This window comes from Bos grunniens, chromosome 5, assembly GCF_055505025.1.
Source record: "Bos grunniens cultivar Pamir isolate PY7600 chromosome 5, Bosgru_T2T1.0, whole genome shotgun sequence".
Classification (NCBI taxonomy): domain Eukaryota; kingdom Metazoa; phylum Chordata; class Mammalia; order Artiodactyla; family Bovidae; genus Bos; species Bos grunniens.
Genome location: NC_141169.1, coordinates 110,675,399 through 110,697,162, shown reverse-complemented (window position 1 = coordinate 110,697,162; position 21,764 = coordinate 110,675,399). Strand labels below are relative to the sequence as shown.

The following is a 21,764-nucleotide window of genomic DNA, read 5'->3' as shown; positions in this document are numbered from 1 at the left end:
AAATTGAGAAACATAATTAAACTAACTGCCAAGCACATGGTAAATGCTCAATAAAGGATGATGACTATCATTAACTATGTATTTATTTCTCTTTGAAACTCCCATAGCATACAGTGATCACTTTATCACTTCCATGACATCTACCATGCTTCACTTTGGAATCTTTTTTTCTTTTTAATATTATTTGGATCTTCATTGCAGCATGTGGGATCTAGTTCCTTGACTAGGGATCAAACCTGGGCCCCCTTGCATTGGTAGCATAGTGTTTTAGCCACTGGACCACCAGGGAGTCCCTACTTTGGAATCTTGGTATGTGTATATGTGCATGTGTTTATTTCTACAAAACTGGATGGAACACCTTGAAGTCTGGGGTGTTGGTGCTCTCTCTCAAAAGTAGCTAGTCAAGTGCATCGAAGATGCACAATAAACATTGCTGAGTAAATTGATTTTTTGAGTTCTCTTTGAAATTACCAAATAAATTCTTCATGTCATTAAGAACAGGTTCTTAATATCTTGGGGGTAAAAATGATAATGACAATACTGGTGATTATGATGGCATTCAGCAGCCTTCGTCATGATGATTCCTTGACCCTTATCATCTTTCACCTTTATGAGGTTAAGGGTTGGCAGGAGCCATGTCTATGCCATAAATGCTGAACATGGCATCTTTTGGTTCCAGGGAGATAAAAAGAAGGGTAGCTGGCATACACTGAATTGTGTCCCCTCTCCCACACAAATGATTTGTTGAAGCCTTAACCCTCAATGTGACTCTATTTGGAGATGGGTCCTTGGGGCCTTTAGGGAGGTAATTAAGGTTAAATGAAGTCATAAGAGTGGTGCCCTGATCCAGTAGGATTCATGTTCTTATAAGAGGAAGAGACACCAGAAGTGTATGCACAGAGGGAGGCCGACCAAGAAGGTGGCCATTGGCAAGCCAGGAGCAGAGGCCTCACCAGAAATGGACTATGAGTTTGGACTTCCAGTCTCCAGAGCTGTGCGATAATTCATTTCTGTTGTTTAAGCCCCTCTTGTGTGGCATCTTAGAAGACTAACATAGTAGTCTGAGTCTTAAAAGTAAAAAACAGTGACTTCTTTTTGGTTTTTAAGTCCTCTGTTTCACAATTATTTGGTCTGGGGCAACCTGGATCCCACCTCCATTCTATGTCGTTCTCCCTGAGTAGAAGTTTGGAATGAAAGCAGGAGATGTGTTTTCAGTCCCTGTGATGGTTAATTTTATGTGTCAACTTGACTGGGCCATGGGACACCCAGACATTCAGACATTATTCTGGGTGTGTTTGTGAAGGCGTTTCTGAATGAGATGAACATCTGAATCCGTAAGCTGAGTAAAGCAGATTGTCCTCCCCATTGGATGAGGTGGTGCCAGGAGGGAGCTCCGCCCATGACAAAGGTCATGAGGAAGGAGGCTCGGCATACGCAAAGGCAGGATCAAGCCTCAGGAGTCCCCCTGGAAATTCTCGAGCATCTACCCCCAAAACCAGAGTCTGCCTATTTTCTGCTTTGTGCTCTCACCTACACCTCTGACTTTACGGCGGGCTGTCCCCCACCACCTCTCGCTGAAAAGTTAATTTACAGCTCCAGTTAAAGTTCCTGGGCGTGACAAGAGTGTTTCAACCTACAAACTCCTTTGGAAGTCCTCTAGCCTGCCTGAATAGGTTCTTCCGGCCACATGTGATTGTTCAGAGCCTCCCAACTGTGAGAGGCATGAGATGTTCTAAACTAATTACAGATTCCTTTGAGCAGTTAAAAGATTGATTAGAAATTGTACTGGTGAAGGGTTTTTCACTTTTTGGGCCAATGTTTGCTGCTAAGTTTCCATATCCCTTACCTACTGTGTCCCTGGCAGTGTATTGATTAATATAATTGGTATATAGGAATGTAAATAGTAGCTTTAATGTTTGTAACCTTGGACCCTTGAGTTAATTCTTTTCTTGTTATAGCCCACCACACCTTTGCTCTATAGGAATGCAACCTTATCTAATGCTTTTGGAGGGTGGCTCCTGACTTTAGAATAATCACCTTTAGAGAAAAATAAGTTTTCTGAAGAAAGGATCTTAAAATGTTAACAGGCCTCCTGGCCAGAAGATGATGTAAATCACCTAAACTTTTGCATATGATAAGTTTGAAAGCCTGGCTTCGATTAGGATCAAGGACTGCTGTCCTTGGATGACTCTACCCCTTCCCCCATTATCCCCTATGCACAACTTAAGGTATAAAAACTACTTTGGAAAATAAAGTGCGGGCTTTGTTCACTGAAACTTGGTCTCCCCATGTCATTCTTTCTCTCACCTTCTGGCTGAATTCCCATCTGGGGTGGGAAGGCTCGTCAAGCCTACTAATTTTGCCTGGGCTTCTAAGATCTGACCGGGGAGGCCTTAGTGTCTCCTCTCCTTCGGGAGAATGGGAGGACGCCTGCGGCCTACGTAGGTGACGCTAATTCCTTATTTTGGAACTTTATTAGCTTTCCACATAAACCAAGTTATTCAGCCTCTTTTCTCCACTGAATTTCCTCACTGAGCTATCCTTATTTAACCACTCTTTATATCCTTAATTAACATTTAATTAAGCAATTGTTTCCTGATCCTCGCCGACGCCGTCCCCACTTTGAATTCCCTGGATCCACCAGGGCTGGACCCCGGCAAGTGGGCCTCATCCAGTAAGCTGAAGATTTGAATTAAATGAAAGGGCTGAGTAAGAGGGACCAGCTGCCTGCCTGGCCGCTGAGCTGAGACCCTGGTCTTCTCCTGCCTTGATCTGGAGCTTACACCAGCAGCTCTCCTGGATCCAACTTGAAGACTATGTCTTAGGCTCCATGATCATGCAAGCCAGCTCCTTATTTTCTCTCTCTCTGTGTATGTGTGTCTCCTATGGGTTCTGTTTCTCTGGAGAACCCTAATACAGTCCCCCTTTTTGCAGGTGGAAAAACTGAAGTCAGATACAGGCTGTTCACAGAGAAGAGCAATGTTGCTCTTGACAGTTCAGAACTTCCCTGCTTCCCATAGAGATTTTTAAAAATCAGCCTCAAAAGCAGGTGATTTGGACCCAACTAGGATACAGCGTTTCGTTCTTGTAAAAAGAGTGAAGTAGGGACTTCCCTGGTGGTCCAGGGATTAAGAATCTGCCTTGAGCTGCAGAGGATGTCGGTTTGACCCATGGTTGGGGAACTAAGATCCCACATGCCACGGGGCTTAGAACTAAACCCAGTACGCCACGACTAGAGAGACGTCTGCGTGCCACAGTGAAAGATTCCGCGTGTGGCAACTAGGACCGGGTGCAGCCAAGAATAGTGAATAGGAAAAAAGAAAAGATGGAGTTTACTTTGCCGAGGGGAGACTGGAGCCTGGAGGAAGACCTGGTACCTTCCAGGTACCCACACTGCTAGGGGAAGCTCGAGATTCCCGGAGGAAACTGTATTTGATAATAGAATTATCTAGATTTAGGCACTTGCCAAATGGATTTAACTCTGGTGATGGGTGATTGCCTGCCTTAAGACCGCTTGCATTTGAATGCTGGGCTCCCTGCTTGTATCCCAGCCCTGCAGGTGCTGAAAGGGAGGGGGCGCTGATGGCCACAGAATCGCAGGTGCACTGGTTCGCCTCTGAGGGCTGACCACTGCACGAAGGTGGAGGCACACAGCCCAGGAGGCCCTGCTCCCAGGCAAGTCCCCTCCTAAACCCACCATGGAGGAGGGTCTGGGTGGCCTTGTTTCAAGCAGGGGACAGCAGCGTTTTCCTGACGGTTCTGATTCCTCCTCTGCTCCCTGCCTGCCAGCTGGCTGACGTCAGAAGTGGGAGCTTTCAACGCATCCACTCCCATGGTGTTGCCTTTGATCCTGGCTAAGCTCAGCTTCCTGGGTGGGAGCCGGGGGTGGGGGCAGCCCTTTAGGCCCTCACCTGCCAGTCACAGAAAAATGAGATGGAGGGGACAGGAGGCAGTGGGCACTTAGAGCTGGGGGTCAAAGACTGACAGGTGACATGCAGAGAACACTGAGCTCAGGGAACGAAGAAAAACTCGCCTCCTTCACAAATGGGGGCAAGCTGGTCAGAGGCCAGTGGAAGCCCTGCCCTCACCCACACCTAAGGCTCTGTTACTGATCCTGTGACCACCTTCTGCAGCTGCCAGCCCTATTAAAGGCACCAAACAAGCAGCACCACAGGAAAGATAAGGCCGTCAGGTCAGTATCTCCCCTCAGGCCTTGGTGTTCTGCATACAGTTGACTCTTCACTTTCAGAAGGACTTCTGGGTTCTCTTGTTTTCCAGAAATTTCACAGAATGCTACGGGTATCACAGAGATCCAGGCTTTCTCCACCATACCCTGGCCGTGTGTTAAAAGAGTTGGAAAACAGCTTTCACCATCGACGTCATAAATCCACTTTAGAAAACTATCCCAGGAAAAATAACCGTGTCGTTTCATGGCCTTTGCACATACAGCCTGCTCAGAGCTGTTGTTTATACTAGCAAAAAGTCGGAAAGAACTAGAAGGCCCAGCACACCAGCAGGAAGGATTATGTGGCTGCTAAAAGGAGAGCTTGGAACCTCGACCGTCACCTCGTTTGGAATAAGGGTCTTTGTAGGTGTCACTAAGATCTCAAGAGGAGAGCACCTGGATTAGGGTGCTTCCTAAATCCAGCAACATTAAGCGAGAGAGAAAAGGACAAGACATAGAAACACACAATGTGGTAAGGCAGGGGTGGGAGATATTCGGCCACAAGCCCAGGGACACCTGGAAGATCCTCCGGGGCCTCTGGAGAGAGATGCCCTGACTGCGGACTTCCAGCCTCCAGAGCTATGAGAGAGTAAGCTTCTATGGTCTGAAGCCCCCCGGCTTCTGGTCATTTGCTTCAGCAACCCCAGGAGACAAATGTGTATAGTAGAGAAGCAGTAATGCTGAAAACTGAATAGATAATATTAAGAACATAGAAAGCACTAGATACATGTTTATGCAAACAATATGCACGTGTATGGAAGAGGTGAGATGATGTTGCTTTTATGCATTTTTTTTTAAAGTAAGGTTATTTGAATGAACATATTTCATGTCTTACAAATATAATGACTAATGTGGCCTGTTCACAACCCTGAAAATACAAGTCTGGCCACCCCATGTGGCAGGACAGCCACCCCAGGACCATGCTGTTTTTCACTCTGGTCAAGTGGACATTGGAGTCTTGACCCCAGCAGCACCACCTCACAGATCCACCATTAAAATCTGAGTGTCCACCCACACCTGCTTCCCTGTCTGAGACAGAGTAACTCCCTCTCAGGCCACAGTCCCCTGCCTCTATCTTTACCAAATACTCTCTCACAAACCCCATCACCTCCCCACTCTCCAGCCTCACCTTCCACAAGCCCGAAGAAAAAGGTGAGGCAAACAGCATGTCATTTCTTGACCTAGTCCTGATTAAACAGCCCCAAGAAAGTGTTAACTTGCATTTGCCTATGTAACAAGACACAGATCCCTCAGGGACCATTAATCTTATTTAATCCAACTAAATGTGCTATATGCAAAGTCCGTGTCTATTTAACCTATTTCATGCACCTATTTCAAATATTTTAAGTGGATTTTATCAAAAAGACTTAACCATCCTATTTTATAATAATAAATATTTTGTAGTATTTTAAATACTCCATTCCCTGTATCATTTAACACCTTCCAGTCTTTTTAGTAGACGTTTGCTCACATGACACAAAAGTATCATAAAGAAAATAAGGCAGAAAAATTTTATCCCCATTTTTAAGGTACGAAAATAGAGACCTATTCCCCTTATATGTGGAACCTAAGAAGAAATGACACAAACTTACTTACAAAACAGGAAGAGACTTAGAAAACAAACTTATGGTTGCTGAGGGGGAAGGGACAGTTTGGAACTTTGGGGAGGTCATGTACACACTGTTGTATTTAAAATGGATAACCAATAAAGACTTACTGTATAGCACATGGAACTCTGCTCAATGTTACATGCCAGCCTGGATGGGAAGGGGGTTTGGGCGAGAATAGATACATGTATGCAGAAGGCAATGGCACCCCACTCCAGTACTCTTGCCTGGAAAATCCCATGGGTGGAGGAACCTGGTGGGCTGCAGTCCATGGGGTCGTTAAGAGTCAGACACGACTGAGCGACTTCCCTTTCACTTTTCACTTTCATGCATTGGAGAAGGAAATGGCAACCCACTCCAGTGTTCTTGCCTGGAGAGTCCCAGGGATGGGGGAGCCTGGTGGGCTGCTGTCTATGGGGTTGCACAGAGTCAGACACGACTGAAGCAACTTAGCAGATACATGTATATGTATGGCTGAATCCCTTCACTATTCACCTAAAACTTCCACAATATTGTTAATCAGCTATACCCCAATACAAAATGTTTTTGGCACTACAAAAATAAAAAGAAAGAAAGAAAGAAAATAGAGACCTAAAGATTAGACGACTTTTGCAAAGTTACAGAGCAATTCAGCAGCAGAGCCAGCATCTCTCTATAGGGAGAGATTTGCTTAGCTTTTCTGCCATCAATCAACGTTGATGCTACTGTTAATGTGACTTTTCTCTAAAAGGATTTCTGCAAAAATCCTTTGGTTTTTCACCCAAGTCTCCAAATATTACCTGATGCTTGTCAGTCCCCATCTCAGATGGTAGAAAAGGTGACAAGGGTATGTGAAAAGTTTCTGAGGTGCTTGAAAAAGAGGAGCTTGTCAACAGTGTGAAATGAGAGCTGGGGGTCAGTGTTAAAATTAGAAGTGGGTCATAAAACCCAGCCCTGCCAGGTCATCTGGGGAGGGACAGCGGCTCTGGTGGCCCCCACCCCTCTTCTACCTCAGCCTTTCTGCCAGCCTACCCACCCGCCCACTGGCTGCAAGGCCCTTCTGCCGGCCTGCAGTTCAGCCAGCTAACACTCTCCTGAACAAACCCCGTCTGCAGCCACTTTTTCACAGGTTCTCAAGTACTGGGGTTACCAAGAGGGCTGGATGTTTGAAAGATAAAACAGAAAAAAAAAAAAACAAAAACCCACCATTACAGTAGTTATCTCAGAGGCATGGGATCACAAGTCCCAAATTTGCTTTTATACAATTTTTTAAATTTCTAAAATATATCAGTCAGTCCAGTTCAGTTCAGTTGCTCAGTCGTGTCCAACTCTTTGCGACCCCATGAATTGCAGCATGCCAGGCCTCCCTGTCCATCACCAACTCCCGGAGTTCACCCAAACTCATGTGCATCGAGTCGGTGATGCCATCCAGCCATCTCATCCTCTGTCATCCCCTTCTCCTCCTGCCCACAATCCCTCCCAGCATCAGTCTTTTCCAATGAGTCAACTCTTCGCATGAGGTGGCCAAAGTATTGGAGTTCAGCCTCAGCATCAGTCCTTCCAATGAACATCTAGGACTGGTCTCCTTTAGGATGGACTGGTTGGATCTCCTTGCAGTCCAAGGGACTCTCAAGAGTCTTCTCCAACACCACAGTTCAAAAGCATCAATTCTTCGGCGCTCAGCTTTCTTCACAGTCCAACTCTCACATCCATACATGACCATTGCTTAAAAAAAAATTTTTTTTTTATGTTTTTATCAAGTGGCCTGGAGGCTGGCCAAAAATATCTGGATCCCACTTTAACCCTGGAGGAATGGCACACATGGGGGTTTCAGTAGGGCCCTGTGTCCACTGCTTTTTTCTGAGTATAGTTGGTTTACCACGTTGTTAGTTTCAAGTACACAACAAAGTGAATCAGTTATACATACAGCCGGTTTTTAAGGTTTTTTCCCACATAGGCCATTACAGAGTACTGAGTAGACTTCCCTGTGCTGTACAGTAGGCCCTTACTATTTTTAAAAATGCGGAATGCTTCACGAATTCATGTCATCCTTGCACAGGTCATGCTATCTCTGTATTCCAATTTTAGCATACGTGCTCCTGAAGCGAGTACCATGTCCGTTGCTCTTAATTCAGCTCCTTGTCATCCAAGAACCAAGATCTCCAGGGGTAGAGAAGCAACCTCCTCATTAACAATTGCTATGTCAAGTTCCAAAGCACCGGGCTGGCAGGTGGTGAGGGAAGCCTAGGGAGGGGAGCTTGCCTGAGAGAGCACACGAGAGAATGACAACCCACAGCCCCTCCCAGGTGCAGACGCAGCAGCCCACCAGCCCGGGGCCGCTCCAGCCGGGGAGCAGAGGGGAGAGGCGGACAGACGCCCTCTCCACAGTTCACATCAGGCCTCTCTGCCATTTCCTGTGGCTGGCTTAGTGGTTGGCAGAGACAGTGCCACCCCAGACTTAGAAGTGGAGCGTCTGGGAGTGTGAAAGGCTGGCTCTCAGCTTTTCACCAGGTACCAGGCAGGCTGGACAGAGGGCTACATTTGCCAGGAAGTGGCAGCAGAGGTGTGATGCCCATCTGTTCCTCTCAGACTCGGGCTCAGAAGACGGTGGAGCGGCTCCATGGCATTACAGGGAAAGGTGTGGGGCTTATACTGCGAGGCCGTCACAGAAGGGAGCACGGGGCAGCTGAACAGAGTGAGGCAGCTCTGCAAGAGCGGATGCGGACAAACACCCAAGACTGGGTTTAAAAGCATGGCACACGTGTGCAGCATGCCATCATCTGTGGAGAAAGAGGAGCTTAGCATCAGAGGTTACGTGGAAGGATCCAGGTGGCAATGGTGGTGGGCAGGGGGCCAGGGGTGCGGAGCAGGAGGGAAAGACACCCTCTGTGCCTTCTCAGTTTTAGACACGTAAAACATCGTTTTTAAAAGAGCATGAACACGTGAGCAAACACATCCATGGTGTCACCTGCCACGTGTCACAAAGCCACGAGATACGCCCTCAGCCCCTCTCTAGAGGCAGCACTGTGTCCTCCCCTCCACTGCCCACCCCACCCATGACGGCCCGTGCAGCCCAGCTGCCCCTTACCTCACCATCTCCCCAGCTGCCCCTCAGCCCCGAGAACCGTCATCTCAGAACCAGTGGAAGCGACCCACTCGCTGGGGCCGAGGTGGCACGTGTGAGGATGGTAAGCTCCAGTGGCTGGTTTTTGGGTACACGAGGGGCACCGTGAGCAGTGAGCGACGTGGATTGTGGAGGGGACTCCTGTCTTATGCAAGCTGAAGCCTGGGGGTCACTTCACCCTGGGATCTCCATTTCCTTAACACACAAAGCAGGGGTTGCAATGGGGGAGTCTGTCTAGATCACACGCCGGCAGCCCACCTCATGGCCACTTCTCTGGATCTGTTGTGTACTGGGTGCTTTGAGCACAGGCCCACAGAAACACGAAGCAAGCTCTCCGTGCACGCTGAAACATTCTGGGAGCCCCACAAAAAAATGGAACAAACAGGTAATAACAGATTTTATTTAGTCCAATATATGCAGATTATCATTTCAATATGCCATCAATATAAAAATTACCAAGTCTCTACTCTTTTTAGCTCTGTGTTTGCAATCAGTGTGTATATTTACACAGCATCTTGATTTACAATACGCAATCAATATAAAAATTACCGAGTTTCCACTCTTTTTAGCTCTGTATTTGCAATCAGTGTATATTTTATATTTACACATCTTGATTTGGCCCAGCCACACCTCAAGGGTTGAAAGGCGGCTGAAGCTAGTGGGGACCTCCCTGGTCAGCACCGGTGCTGGAGTGACCAGGTGGCCTGCCCTTCGCTTCAGATGTCATCAGGCTTCGCGCTGAGGCCGGCCGGAGCAGCAGCTGCATCCCCAGACAAGGCCCAGCCACTCGAGCAGTGGGTCCAGCTCCTTGCCAGATGAGGGGAGCTGGGGCTGGATGCCAGACAAGACTGCAGAGCAACTGGCGAACAGGAAGCCAAGATGCCCAAGGCCTGGAGTAGGGTCACACGGGCTTTGGGGCGACAGAAGTCAGGGTTTCCACAACACAACCCCCCTCCCCCACACTGAAGCAGAGGCTGCTGTCAGTTACATCCACTCATTCTCCGACATGCCTCTGAACACCGTCTAACCCCTGGCCCTCAGCCGGGCAGTGAGGACACAGCCACCCCTCATGGGGCTCCTACCCGAAGCAGGAACCTGCTAACACTGCCCTGGAGGCTCATTTACTCACCCAACTCACCCAAAAATTCCTGTGAGAGGACAATCACCTTAGAGATGAGGTTAAATCACTTCCCAACAGCATCACACCAACAGGTGGGAGGGCAGCCTCCCACCACTTCAACATTGCAGTCACACACCCCAGCTTCAAAGAGGCCCCAGAATCCCACAGTTGCAAGGCATGGGGCCACCACTGCAGAAACCATATGAAACAGGGGCCAGGAGAAGATTCCCAGGGGCAACCCACCATACGAGAGGGGAGCTGGGCCTCCAGAGGATCAGCAGGCGCAGAAGGTAAGAGGTGTGAGGGGTGCAGGGCTCAGAAAACCGTGACTGCCAGCAGCTGGATCAGGCCCCATGTGAGGTGGGGGTGTCGGCCAAAACCAGTGCCCAAGGTCCCTACACTCCATAAGAACTGGGGTTTTACCCTCAGGCCAGGGGAAGCCACTCAAGAGTTCTATCCGTGGCACGAACAGGACCAGGTTTTAAAAATCACTGTAAAGGAGAAATCCCCGAGCCTGATCAGCTCCCTTTCTCTCAGCATGTTTTACGACACCCTAGGACTTAACCTCCCAGGGCCTGAAGCTTACTCACTCCATCATTTTATGAAAGCGATGCCGCTGACCTGGAGCTCCTGAGGGTCTTAATGCAAAGCTGATAAGTCCCTGGTTTTCCTGGCCTGCTAGGCGCCTCCATCCCCCAGCCCCACAGCAATGGCCTCCATGTCCCCGCAGAGACAGGGAGGATTCTTGCGGCCACTGACAGAAAGCACTGAAACATTTCAGCTGCACAACCGCAGGGCCCTACTGCCTCCCACCCCCAGACAAGGAGCAACATCGTTCACTGCCTCCCAAGCCTCCCCCCTGCCCAACCCCCTCCACACATCCTTCCAGCTCCCCTGATTATCTGCTCCATTTTCAGTGCATCAGCTTTTGAGGCTGGCCTACTTTCCAAGGATGCAGGAGCAGAAACACTTGTGTGTTATACGAACAGCAGAACATAACTGGAACAGGACACAGAAAGGGGGGAGCCAGCAACAGGGTGTGCCAAGGATGCAGCAGAAGCTAGTGAAAGAACGAGCAAGGCAGAGCGCAAACCATCACCTTGAGGGGGGTGGGGGGCAGCAGGAAGGAAGGGGCAACAGGAGGGAGAAGGCAGAGAGACCTCCTCACACAGCCCCGCTTGGCCACTGACAGCTGGAACAGAGCTTAGTCCAGGAGGCAGCTGCCCAGATCCCCTTACCCAGTTAGAAGAGGACTTGAGGCTCAGGAAGCCATGCTCAGTGTGAGCAGAGGGCAGCCCACGGCACATCTCCGGGCTTGGGGAGGAATGGGGAGTGATAAGCCAGACCAGACTATGGAGCCTGTCCCGGGGACAACCTTCAGAGGTAAGTGTTCCATGCAAGTGCAAGGCCAAGGTCCCCCAGCCAGGACCTTGCTCTGAATTTCCAGCTGCATGAACCTGTGGCCTGAAAGACCAACCCCTGCTTCTGCAGGAAGACGGATCGTGTCAAGGAATGTCAAGGAGGAAGCACTCCCTTCCCACAACCCCTCCTCTGCAGAGCTGTGCCTCTTGTCTCCATAAAACCTGCCAGGCCCGCCAGCACGGGGCGCAAAGGGGAGGATGCTGAGGCAGCCTGACACAGTGCCCCAGCCAGGTCAGCTTCCCCTGGAATTAGGCTGGCTGCGCTGGCAGGGCCCATCGGCTGCAGGAAGCAGGCTGCCAAGGATGAGTGACTCTGCTCCTCCGGCAGGCTTGGGGCACAGGGGGTTGAGGCGAGCAGGGACGACCACTCAATGCTGGATGGGAAGCTGGCAGAGAGGAGGAGACATGGCCTCGCGGATCCGCTGGAAGATCTGAGCCAGCTTGTAGAGGAAGGGCAGGGAGCGGGGAGATGCTGCAGGGAGAGGCCAGTCAGTACCCGCCCTACCCCTCCCGCCCCCCACTCGGCCACTCCTCCCCCAAAACTCTCCCACCTGGGGAGTGACCATGCCAGTGCCCCTCATCCCCTCCCAACGGGAGAGAATTTCCCTTTCTCCAGAATATAATCTCTGGGTTGTATTTTCTTTATGTGGATGAGAGAAAACTTCAGTTTGCTGAGAAAAAGATCCAAATTTATTATGTTTTAATCTAACTTTTTAATACTAAAAAGTTGGTAATGATGGCTGCCTCTGTGTAGATGAATTTGGGAAGAGACTTTTCACTACATTCCTCTTTGTGCCTTTTAAGTTTGAAGCCAAGCCATAATACTACCTCTTTTTATCATAAGTTAATTATATTAACAATAAAAGTAAAATTAGCCTCTTTTGAATGAGAGCTGAGCTGGCTGCTTTGGTTTGTTTTTCCTTATTTGAATTACTGATTTTTTAATAGACTTTCTTCCTTCTTAAAAAAAATATGTTACTTTTAAGAAAGTGATTTCAGTCCACCCTCTTCATGTCCTCCTGGCCGGGTTCTAACTGCAGCCCAGCCCTGGGCTCTCACCAACCTGCACTGACTGTCCTGGGCGCTCCTGGAACAGCCCCTTGCCATCCCCACTCAGAAGTTCTGAGACGCCAGACCCCAGGGTTCTGAGACTGAAGGACTCCTAAGAACCACAAAATTCTTTCTAATTTTTACTTTTAAGTCTCTGGAATAAAGTAAAAGGTCAGAGGGTGGACAGGACTGAATACAAACTCCTAAGCTTTCCGAAGGGCTAACCAGTGACTCTCCTCAAGCAAACAGGGCTGTTCAGAGGGATCTCCTGCTCAGTACCAGCCATGGGGTCAAATGGACAAGCTGAACTGTGCAGAAGCAGCTCCCAGACAAGAAAGAGGCAAGTGGGGACACAGAAGGGTTTGGGGTTAAATGAAGAGCAGCAGAAAGAATGTCTGTGTGACCCTGGAGCAGTCACTTCTCTCTGGTTCTTAGGTTTCCCAACCGAAAAAGAAAATGAAAGTGAAGGGATTGAAATTAAGGGTTTCCAGTTTTTCTTTCAGTTTTGAAAGTTATACAACCCTAAGTCTAAATTCATGAGAAGAGGTTAGGTTGTAATTCACACAAAGTCACACACAGAAAAGTTCACGAGTGAGCTCCTAACCTCTGGCCCAGTGCTCACAAGGTGAATTCACCCTCGGGAAAGAGTACAGCAGAAAACAGCAAGAAATCATCAAAGTGTTCGGAGGTACCACCTCATACTGGTCAGAATGGCCACCATCAAAAGTGAAAGTGAAATCGCTCAGTTGTGTCCAACTCTTTACGACCCCATGGACTGTAGCCTGCCAGGCTCCTCTGTGCATGGGATTTTCCAGGCAATAATACTAGAGCGGGCTGCCATTTCCTTCTCCAGGGGATCTTTCCAACCCAGGGATTGAACCAGGGTCTCCAGTATTGTAGGCGGACGCTTTTACCGTCTGAGCCACCAGGGAAATCCCCTGCCCCCGTCCCCCCCACCAAAAAAAAAAAAAAAAAATGCTGGAGAGGGTGTGGAGAAAAGGGAACCCTCCCACACTGTGGGTGGGAATGTAAATTGGTGAAGCCATTATAGAGAACAGTATCAAGGTTCCTTAAAAACTAAATACAGCTTCCGTGTGACCCAGCAATCCCACTATTGGGCATATATCCAGAAATAAACGTAATTCAAAATACACGTGCACCTCACTGTTCACAGCAGCACTATTTACAACAGCTAGGACATGGAAGCAACCTAAACATCCTTTAAGGGAGGAATGGACAAAGATGCAGTACACACACACAGTGGAATATTACTCAGTCATAAAAAGGGACAAACGAAATGTGTAGAGACATGGATGAACTGAGAGGGTATCATAGAGTGAAGTTAAGTCAGAAAAACAAGTATCGTATATTAACACATATGTTGTGCAATCTAGAAAAATGGTATAGATGACCTTATCTGCAAAGCAGAAATAGAGACACAAACGCAGGAAACAAATGTATGGATACCAAGGTGGAAGGTGGGAGGAAACTGGGAGAATGAGACTGACATACATATACATATGATTGATATACATATCAATACTATGTACAAGATCAAAGCTGATGGGAACATAGTGCACAGCACAGGGAGCTCTACTCAGCGCTCTGCAGTGACCTGAATGGGAAGGGAGTCCAAAAGGGAAGGGTATATATATACATACAGCTGATTCATTGTGCTGTACATTGGAAGCTAACACAACACTGTAAAGCAACTATGCTATGATAAAAACTACACAAGTAAATAAAGAGGAATCACTGAAATGTTCAAAAACAGGGCACTGTAAAATCAATTATGGAAGTTACTGAAAACTGGAATATTATTTAGTTGTGTAAAGTTTTAAAGCCATTTTTTTTTTTTTTTTTGGTGGGGGGAGGGCCACAATTCATGGCTTACAGAATCTTATTTCCTTGACCAGGAATCGAACCCAGGCCTTCAGCAGTGAAAGCATGGGGTCCTAACAACTAGATCGCCTGGGAATTCCCTAAAGCCATGTTTTAAAGAATACTTATAGGGGGATGAGGAACTGGAAGAAGGCTGTCAAAAAGTCCTTTTAGTTATAAGATAAATAAGTATCAGGAATGTAATGTACAACATGATGACTATAATTAACACTGCTGTATGTTACATACCAAAGTTAAGAAAGTCCTAAGAGTTTCTCATCACAAGGAAAAAAATTTTTTTTCTATTTTTAAAATTTTTTATCTATATGAGAGGATAAATGTTCACTGTACATACTGTGGGAATCATTTCATGATGTATGTAAGTCAAATCATTATGCTCTACACCTTAAACTTATACAGTGCTGAATGTCAATTACATATCAATAAAACTAGAAGAAAAAAAAAGAATACTTAACGACAAGCAAAACTGCATCCACATCCAGAAAAAGACTAATGATTACAGTAGCTGACTGAAGGCTGATTTGTTTTCTCCGTCATACTTTCCTGTTTTCTATATTCTCTAATATATATTTTTCCTATTGTAATTGTATTTCTACAACAAAACATGTTTTAATCTAATGTTATTTTTTTACACATTATGATGAAGGTTTTTCTTTTTCAATTCTGAGGGGACTTCTTGGTGGTCCAGTGGTTGAGAATCTGCCTGCTCGTGTTTGATCTCTTCTCTGGGAAGATCCCACATGCTACAGAGCAGCTAAGCCCATACACTGCACCTACTGGAGCCCAAACGCTCTACAGCCTGGGTGGCAACCACTAAGCCTAAGCCCCACAACTACTGAACAGCCCCTACTTGCCACAACTAGAGAAAGCCTGCGTGCAGCAACAAAGACCCAGCACAGCCAAAAAGAAAATAAATAAGCCCTGAGGCTCTACTCAGAGTTCACCCCTGGACGTCCAGAGTTGACAAGGCAGAATGGACTCTCTCCAGGACTGGTCTCTCCTTCAAGGTGGGCTGGCTCCAGTTCAGGTCCACCAGCTCCTCCTTGCAGATGAGACCACAGAAAACCCCCAGGAGGGCTCCCAGGCCCAGCCCTGGTCAACCGCCCTATCCTGGGAGGGTGGGTGGGGAGGCAGGTGTCCTCACTCACCTGGATCAAACCTCAACACCAGGAGGCAGAGGAGCAAGGCGGCCAGCAGGCTCTTACTGAAGGGCAGAGAAAAGAAGTGGCTGACTGCAGAGTCCCAGAGCTGGCGCAGCAACGTCAGTAGAGACAGGAACTTGTGGGAGGAGGAGCCTGGCGGGGTGACAGAGTAGAACTTCAGTAAAGAAGCAGCTTCCCGACTCCAAGCTTTGAGTCTAAGTCGAGCCAAGACTGGTTTCCTCATGCAGTCCACAAAATGGTTCAAAGGGAGCTCCCAGGCATCCAGAGATGCCTTCAGCACTGATTATATCAGAACACCAGCTCCATCCAAGAGGACTGTGACGACACCAGACACCAGCTCCACAGGAGAGGACTCTGGCATCACCAGCATCAGCTCCAGAGGAGAGGACTCTGATGCCACCAGATACCAGCTCCAGAGGAGCGGGCTCCGACATCACCAGACGCCAGCTCCACAGGAGAGGGCTCCGACATCCAGAGGAGCGGGCTCTGACGTCACCAGACACCACCTCCACAGAAGAGGACTCTGGCGTCACCAGACATCAGCTCCAGAGGAGAAGACTCTGATGCCACCAGATACCAGCTCCAGAGGAGCGGGCTCTGACGTCACCAGACGCCAGCTCCACAGGAAAGGGCTCCGACGTCACCAGACGCCAGCTCCACAGGAGAGGGCTCCGACGTCACCAGACGCCAGCTCCACAGGAGAGGGCTCCGACGTCACCAGACACCAGCTCCATCCGAGAGGACTGTGACATCACCAGACACAACCTCCGTAGGAGAGGATTCTGACATCACCGACACCAGCTCCAGAGGGGAGGGCTGTGACGTCACCAGACACCACCTCTGTAGAAGAGGACTCTGACGTCACCACATACCAGCTCCACAGGAGAGGGCTCTGACGTCACCAGACACTCACTCCACAGGGGAGGACTCTGATGTCACCAGACACCAGCTCCACAGGAGAGGACTCTGACATCACCAGACACCACCTCTGTAGAAGAGAACTCTGACATCACCACACCAGCTCTGTAGGACAGGACTTCAACAGAAATGTCAACTTAGCTGGGGAACCTGGTACATCTGGTGTTTCTTTAACAGCTTCACAGTATTCTTCATATTCTGGCCTAAGACATATGCACAGTTACATAGCAATAATTCTTGATGATCAGTAAAGGCAGAAAACAAAGGGCACCTCACAGGCACAGTGAAGAATCCCGTCTTGGACTGAGCACAAACATGAACATCACCTTCAAGCCCTGAAGACACCCTGGACTCTCCATCCGAGCGCCTCCTCCCCAGGCACTGGACAGGCAGAGGGTTTGTGGAGTTACATGGAGTCCCTGAAGCCAACAACCTGCTGCAAAGAAGTGACCCTGCCTCAGCAGGTCCCTGCTCTTAGGCACACAAAGAAAACACCTCAGAGACAGGATTAGTCTCCTGAGGGCTGAAGGTCCTCCGTGTATGCCTATTCTATGTGTCACGAACAGAGAAAACAAAGATCAGGGGGTTAAAAACCACCAGGAGGAAAACTTCAACTCAGCCTCAGGAAGAACTTCCCTGCACAGCCCTCCACAGCTGAAAGGCGCTGCTTCAGGAGATGGTGAAGTAACATCCTGGCCAGGCCAGCACAGAGGAGACAGATCTACTGACAAGGGCCCACGGAGGAGATGACTTTCAGGAGACAAAAGTAAGGCTCTGAGACCTGCACCACCTGCCTCCCAAAGCCAACCGCAGAGGGGCTGGGCTTTCAAAGCACCTCAACAGATTTCTTATCCTGCAATCTGGAAGTTACTCATACAAAGCATTGTTCCCAAGGCCCAGGAAGGTCATGATGGACCCCATGTCCAGGAGGAAGCCCTCAGCTTCTGCACAGAGGGCTGCAGAAGGATGATGTCCCACCTTCCTGGTTTAGTGTCCGCGTCTCCTCGGAGCCAGAGTGCCCATGTGTCTGCTGCTGCCTCGCTGCACTAACGGCCTGAAGCGCATCCAGCCGCTGTTTCTCGCTGAAGGCTGCAGAGCCCACCACCAGCTCTTCAGCCTCTGACAGGAGGCCCAGAGGAAGTAGCACTCGCTGCAGGTGAAGTTCTGCTAAGGATCTATACTCTGGAAGGCCCTGGTTGTCAGGGTCTTGAAGCCAAGCACGGACTCCATCCAGCACAGCTCCAGGCTCTTGCATTTTACTGTATAAAAGAACACTGCAGCCCCAAATAATCCAATCCCAGAAAAAGAGTGGTCAATGCTTCACGGTTTGTTAATTTCTCTTAACCACTAAACTCCTCCTACCCAGCCCCTCCTTTGTGCCCTCAAGTCCTTCCCTAAGGGACACTGACATGGTTAAGAATCAGGAGCTCTTAGAAGCAGCAAGCAACTCTCAGCTCTGGCACCCCCCCGCCCCGTTCTGTCACCCCACTTCATGTCTCCCATCCCTTCCTCTTTTCCCTATCACACTCCTAAATTCCTTCTTCCTCATCTTTTCATGCATATGTTTTGAGTCTGGAGGGCGCCAGGGGGACAGGGGGCGGGGGACAGGGAAAGAATTAGATTTAAAGGGAAATGGTATAGAAAGAAAAAGATGAGATATGAGAACTGAAGGGGTGTGATGTGCTTAGTCGCTCAGCCATGTCAGATTGTGTGTGACCCCAGGGACTGTAGCCTGCCAGGCTCCTCTGTCCATGGGGGTTCTCCAGGCAAGAACACTGGAGTGGGTTGCCATGCCCTCCTCCAGGGGATCTTCCCAACCCAGGGATCAAACCCAGGTCTCGCACATTGCAGGCAGATTCTTTACTGTCTGAGCCACCAGGGGAGCCCAAGAATACTGGAGTGGGTAGCCTATCCCTTCTCCAGAGCATCTTCCCGACCCAGGGGAAAACCCTCTTGTTCCTGCGCTGACTCAGTGGGGAAGCAGTAAGGACCTAAGGACCTACCACAGTTCCAGGACTTTGGGGGGCAGCTTCTCAGGAGCCTGGTAATATTGAAGAACCCAGGACAGGACTTCCCGCCACCGATCCATTTCTGCCAGGGCCTGGATGCCCACAACACACAGAGAGCATTTCACCTCCAAGGAGCTGTCCGCAAAAAAGCCAATTTGGGAGTTCAGAAGTGGTTCCCCTGCACTGCCATGCCCACCTTCAGCCTGGGACTGTTCTTTACCAGCTCCCAAGTCAGTAGCAATTACCTCTCACCTCCCCCCATCCCCAGTATTCAAGAGGGCCTCACAATTATGACCCGTCTCATGAGCCCCAGCAAGAGAAAACTGCCCTTTGCCCAGGAGCTAAACGTTTTTATAAATCTAAAGGCCAATCAGCTGTTGACCAGCACACGTCTCTGTATCCAGGTAAAGTCAGGGTTAACCAACAGGAAGCGTTCATTTACTCCCAAGGGGAAAAGAACAGCTGCAGCACAGATGTGGGTGCAAAGAGGACCAGCCCTAAGAGTTTGCTTAGTGAAGAAAGGGCAGAAGCAGTCTCCGCCCGAGCGCAGCATCAGAATCACACCCTCAGCCTTTACAGCACCCAGTCTTCACCGACCCCCAAACACTCAGGGAAGGGCCCCCAGTTCATCCTTCTCTGGGGCCAGCTTTGACCAGTCTACCCACGCCCTCCCTAGTATGACCTAATCCAACGAGCAATGCAGGACCAAAATTTCAATTCTTTGATCCAATCTTACAAGAGGACCAGAACACGACTCCTGCTCTGAACCCCAACCCAAGGAGTGAGGGGGGCTTCTTCGGGGAGGGGTGGAAGGAGAGGACTTCCGGCACCAGCTTACTACAGTAATTTAACAAATCAATTCTATCTTCCCATTAGACCATTCTACCCTGATATAGGGAGAAAGAATTGATTGTGGGGTCCCACTAAACCCCGTTTACGTCTCGACCGTTTCCTCCGCGGAAACCGACACAAGGTGAGTCCCTGCTTCGCGGAGAAGCACCGCGAGGAAAACAAAGAATAAGGGTCGCACAAGCAACCAGACTGCAGGAGTGCTGGCGTCTGGAGGCCTCCCACCGTCCCCGGAGGCGAACCGAGCCCTGGACGTACGCGCCCGCCGGCTCCTCCGCCAGGCCCTGCCAGGCGCGTTCGCAGGTGCGCAGCGCCGCGCCGAAGTCCAGGTTCACCACTAGCAGGTCGGCCGCCTCCTCCAGCAGAAGCGCGGCCGCCGACGGGGCCGGGACGGCACGCACGGGCTCGCTGCTCCGCAGAGCTCCCCCGAGCGCCCTCAGCGGGGCTGCGGAGGTTGCGGGGTCACTCTTCATAAGTGCGCGCCAGGACGCAGCCCTCTAGGGGCGCGGGGTGTGCGGTGCAGTCTGGGGAGGAGGAAGGGGTGGTCTTCACAGGCTCTGGCGCGGGACAGCCTGGCGCCCTCGGATTTGTGCAGCACTGAGTCCCTGGGCACCCGGTCCCACGACAAGGACTGGGACCCCGGCTGGTGTATGGCCGCCCGTGGTCTTTTCAGTTGCAGGGCCGCAGCCGCGGGCTCGGGAACACGGGGGCCGACATCTTGCCTGCGCGCGCAGACCCGGCCGACGCTCTGCCCCCGGCGGCGCGGGGCATTCTGGGAGGTGTAGTTCCGCTCTTGGAGCACTCGTCCTCCAAGGCAGGCGAGGGACTTCGGACTACAAGCCCCGGCAGCCCGCGCACCGGAAGTTGTCGCGGCGAGAGGAAGCCCGCCGACGGAAGGCGCGGAATGGGGTATGGGTGGAGGCGTGGGCCTCCGGCACCTGCGCCCCAGGTCTCCGGGATGCAGCCCCGGCAGCGGGCGGTAAAGGCAGTCCGTGTGCCGCCTCCGCCGGTCCCCCGTCAAGCTCACGGTCAGTCCACAGTGGGACTCCGAACCTCGTGCCAAATAGAGATCTCGTGAAAAACAGAGCCGTACGGTGTGTGATGCAGGTTGCAATAAAGTCCTGAGACAGAGCACGTATTCCTTACGTTATGGCTGTAATAGTAATTATTAAGTGGTTGTACGCAGACACAAGTTACATTTATTACTGCGCTTCACTCAGGTTTTTCGGGGCCTCTCAAGTTTGTACTAAACCCTAGGTTTTCCAGTTCCTACTCTAAGGTCTCCTGAAGGGACTCCTCTTTGATTACATGAGACAGGCCAGGCCAGGAGCAAAGTCAGCACCTGATCGCGTCAGCGTCCCCTTCTCTGGTCACCAGCCTAGGCCCTCATCTCTACATAAAGTCCTCCCAGAAGGCTGAGGCAGAAGCATCAGATCCTTCAGACTCTGCGGATGAGGAGTATGGAGCCATAACCATATAAGGCCATAAAGCCGGGACTTCACTCACTCCGCATATACCTAGCACCCTCTAAGTGCCAGGCCTTCTTCTAAAGGCTGAAGACAGAACGTGAACACAGGAGACAAATATCTGCCTCTGTGGAGCTTCCATATAGTGAAAGGACGCAAAATTAAAAATAAGTAGTATGTCAGATGGTGATAAATGCTAAGGACAAATAAAATAGGAGAACTTGAGAGTGACAAGACTGATGACACCTAACCTTGTTTTCTAATAGTAAATCCGGGGCTGGAGAAGAGCAGAGAGACAACCTGTGCTCAGACTGGCCCCTGTTGGTGGGGTCACTGCCCTTGGGACCAACATGTACTCAGTGTCTGCCCTAAATCCCTCTTCATCTCCAGGCAGTATTCATTCCCACGTAGTAAAATCCAGAGGCAAACAGGCCTCTGGGAAGTGTGGATCGGTTCAAGGCTGAAGTTACCAGGATGTGTTATCAGTTATGCCTGAGGTCTCACAGCAGATAATGAAGATCAGTAGAAATAACATAATTATTGGACTTCAAACAACCAAACAAAAAAACCTGTTCCTCAGAGCTGGTTTTAGACGTCGTCTTCAGGGAAGCAGTAGTAGCATCAAGAAACAGATGTGATCAGGCCTGGACTAGTTGCGACTAGCACAATCAAACCTTGGCTTCAGGAGTGCCACCTGAAAAAGGCCCTTTTCTTAATCCCTAAGGAGAAGGCTCTTGCTATGCCCAGGCCTCTCCAGGAGACGGCAGCACAGCCTTAAAAGAAGCTGACCTGCCAGTAGGTAGGTCTGTGGCTGCCAGAATGAGGTCAACGTATTTAAGGAAGTGGAAGCTTGCAAAAAATAATTTAAAAATAGGATTGTGTTCTATTTCTGTGTTTCATCCAATCTCTGACTGTGCAGGGCCACACAGTG

The 21,764-nt window shown here is 49.7% G+C and overlaps 1 protein-coding gene, 1 long non-coding RNA gene and 1 pseudogene across 4 annotated transcripts; 1 reads left to right on the top strand and 2 right to left on the bottom strand.

The window, feature by feature from the left end:
• The first annotated feature begins 4,091 nt into the window (after positions 1 to 4,091).
• LOC147373029 (uncharacterized) lies at positions 4,092 to 4,403 on the top strand. The gene is made up of 2 exons (XR_015164485.1): positions 4,092 to 4,192; positions 4,279 to 4,403. It is a non-coding gene; the product is annotated as an uncharacterized LOC147373029 (long non-coding RNA).
• A 1,322-nt stretch (positions 4,404 to 5,725) lies between these two features.
• PEX26 (peroxisomal biogenesis factor 26) lies at positions 5,726 to 20,112 on the bottom strand. Of its 3 annotated transcripts, none has more exons than XM_086402714.1 (5): positions 19,626 to 20,112; positions 18,513 to 18,653; positions 17,488 to 17,783; positions 15,577 to 15,723; positions 5,726 to 7,536 (listed from the first exon to the last, which is right to left on the bottom strand). In XM_086402714.1, the coding sequence occupies exons 1-5, from the start codon at positions 19,838 to 19,840 to the stop codon at positions 7,259 to 7,261; spliced, it is 1,077 nt and encodes a 358-aa protein (XP_086258840.1). In that variant the 5' UTR covers positions 19,841 to 20,112; the 3' UTR covers positions 5,726 to 7,258. The 3 variants fall into 3 exon arrangements, with proteins under 3 accessions (XP_086258840.1, XP_086258841.1, XP_086258842.1); XM_086402715.1 differs by lacking the exon at positions 5,726 to 7,536 and adding an exon at positions 7,732 to 8,591; XM_086402716.1 differs by lacking the exon at positions 5,726 to 7,536 and adding an exon at positions 9,320 to 11,948.
• On the bottom strand, positions 7,828 to 7,923 carry LOC147373028 (U6 spliceosomal RNA; annotated as a pseudogene).
• Positions 20,113 to 21,764: the final 1,652 nt, after the last annotated feature.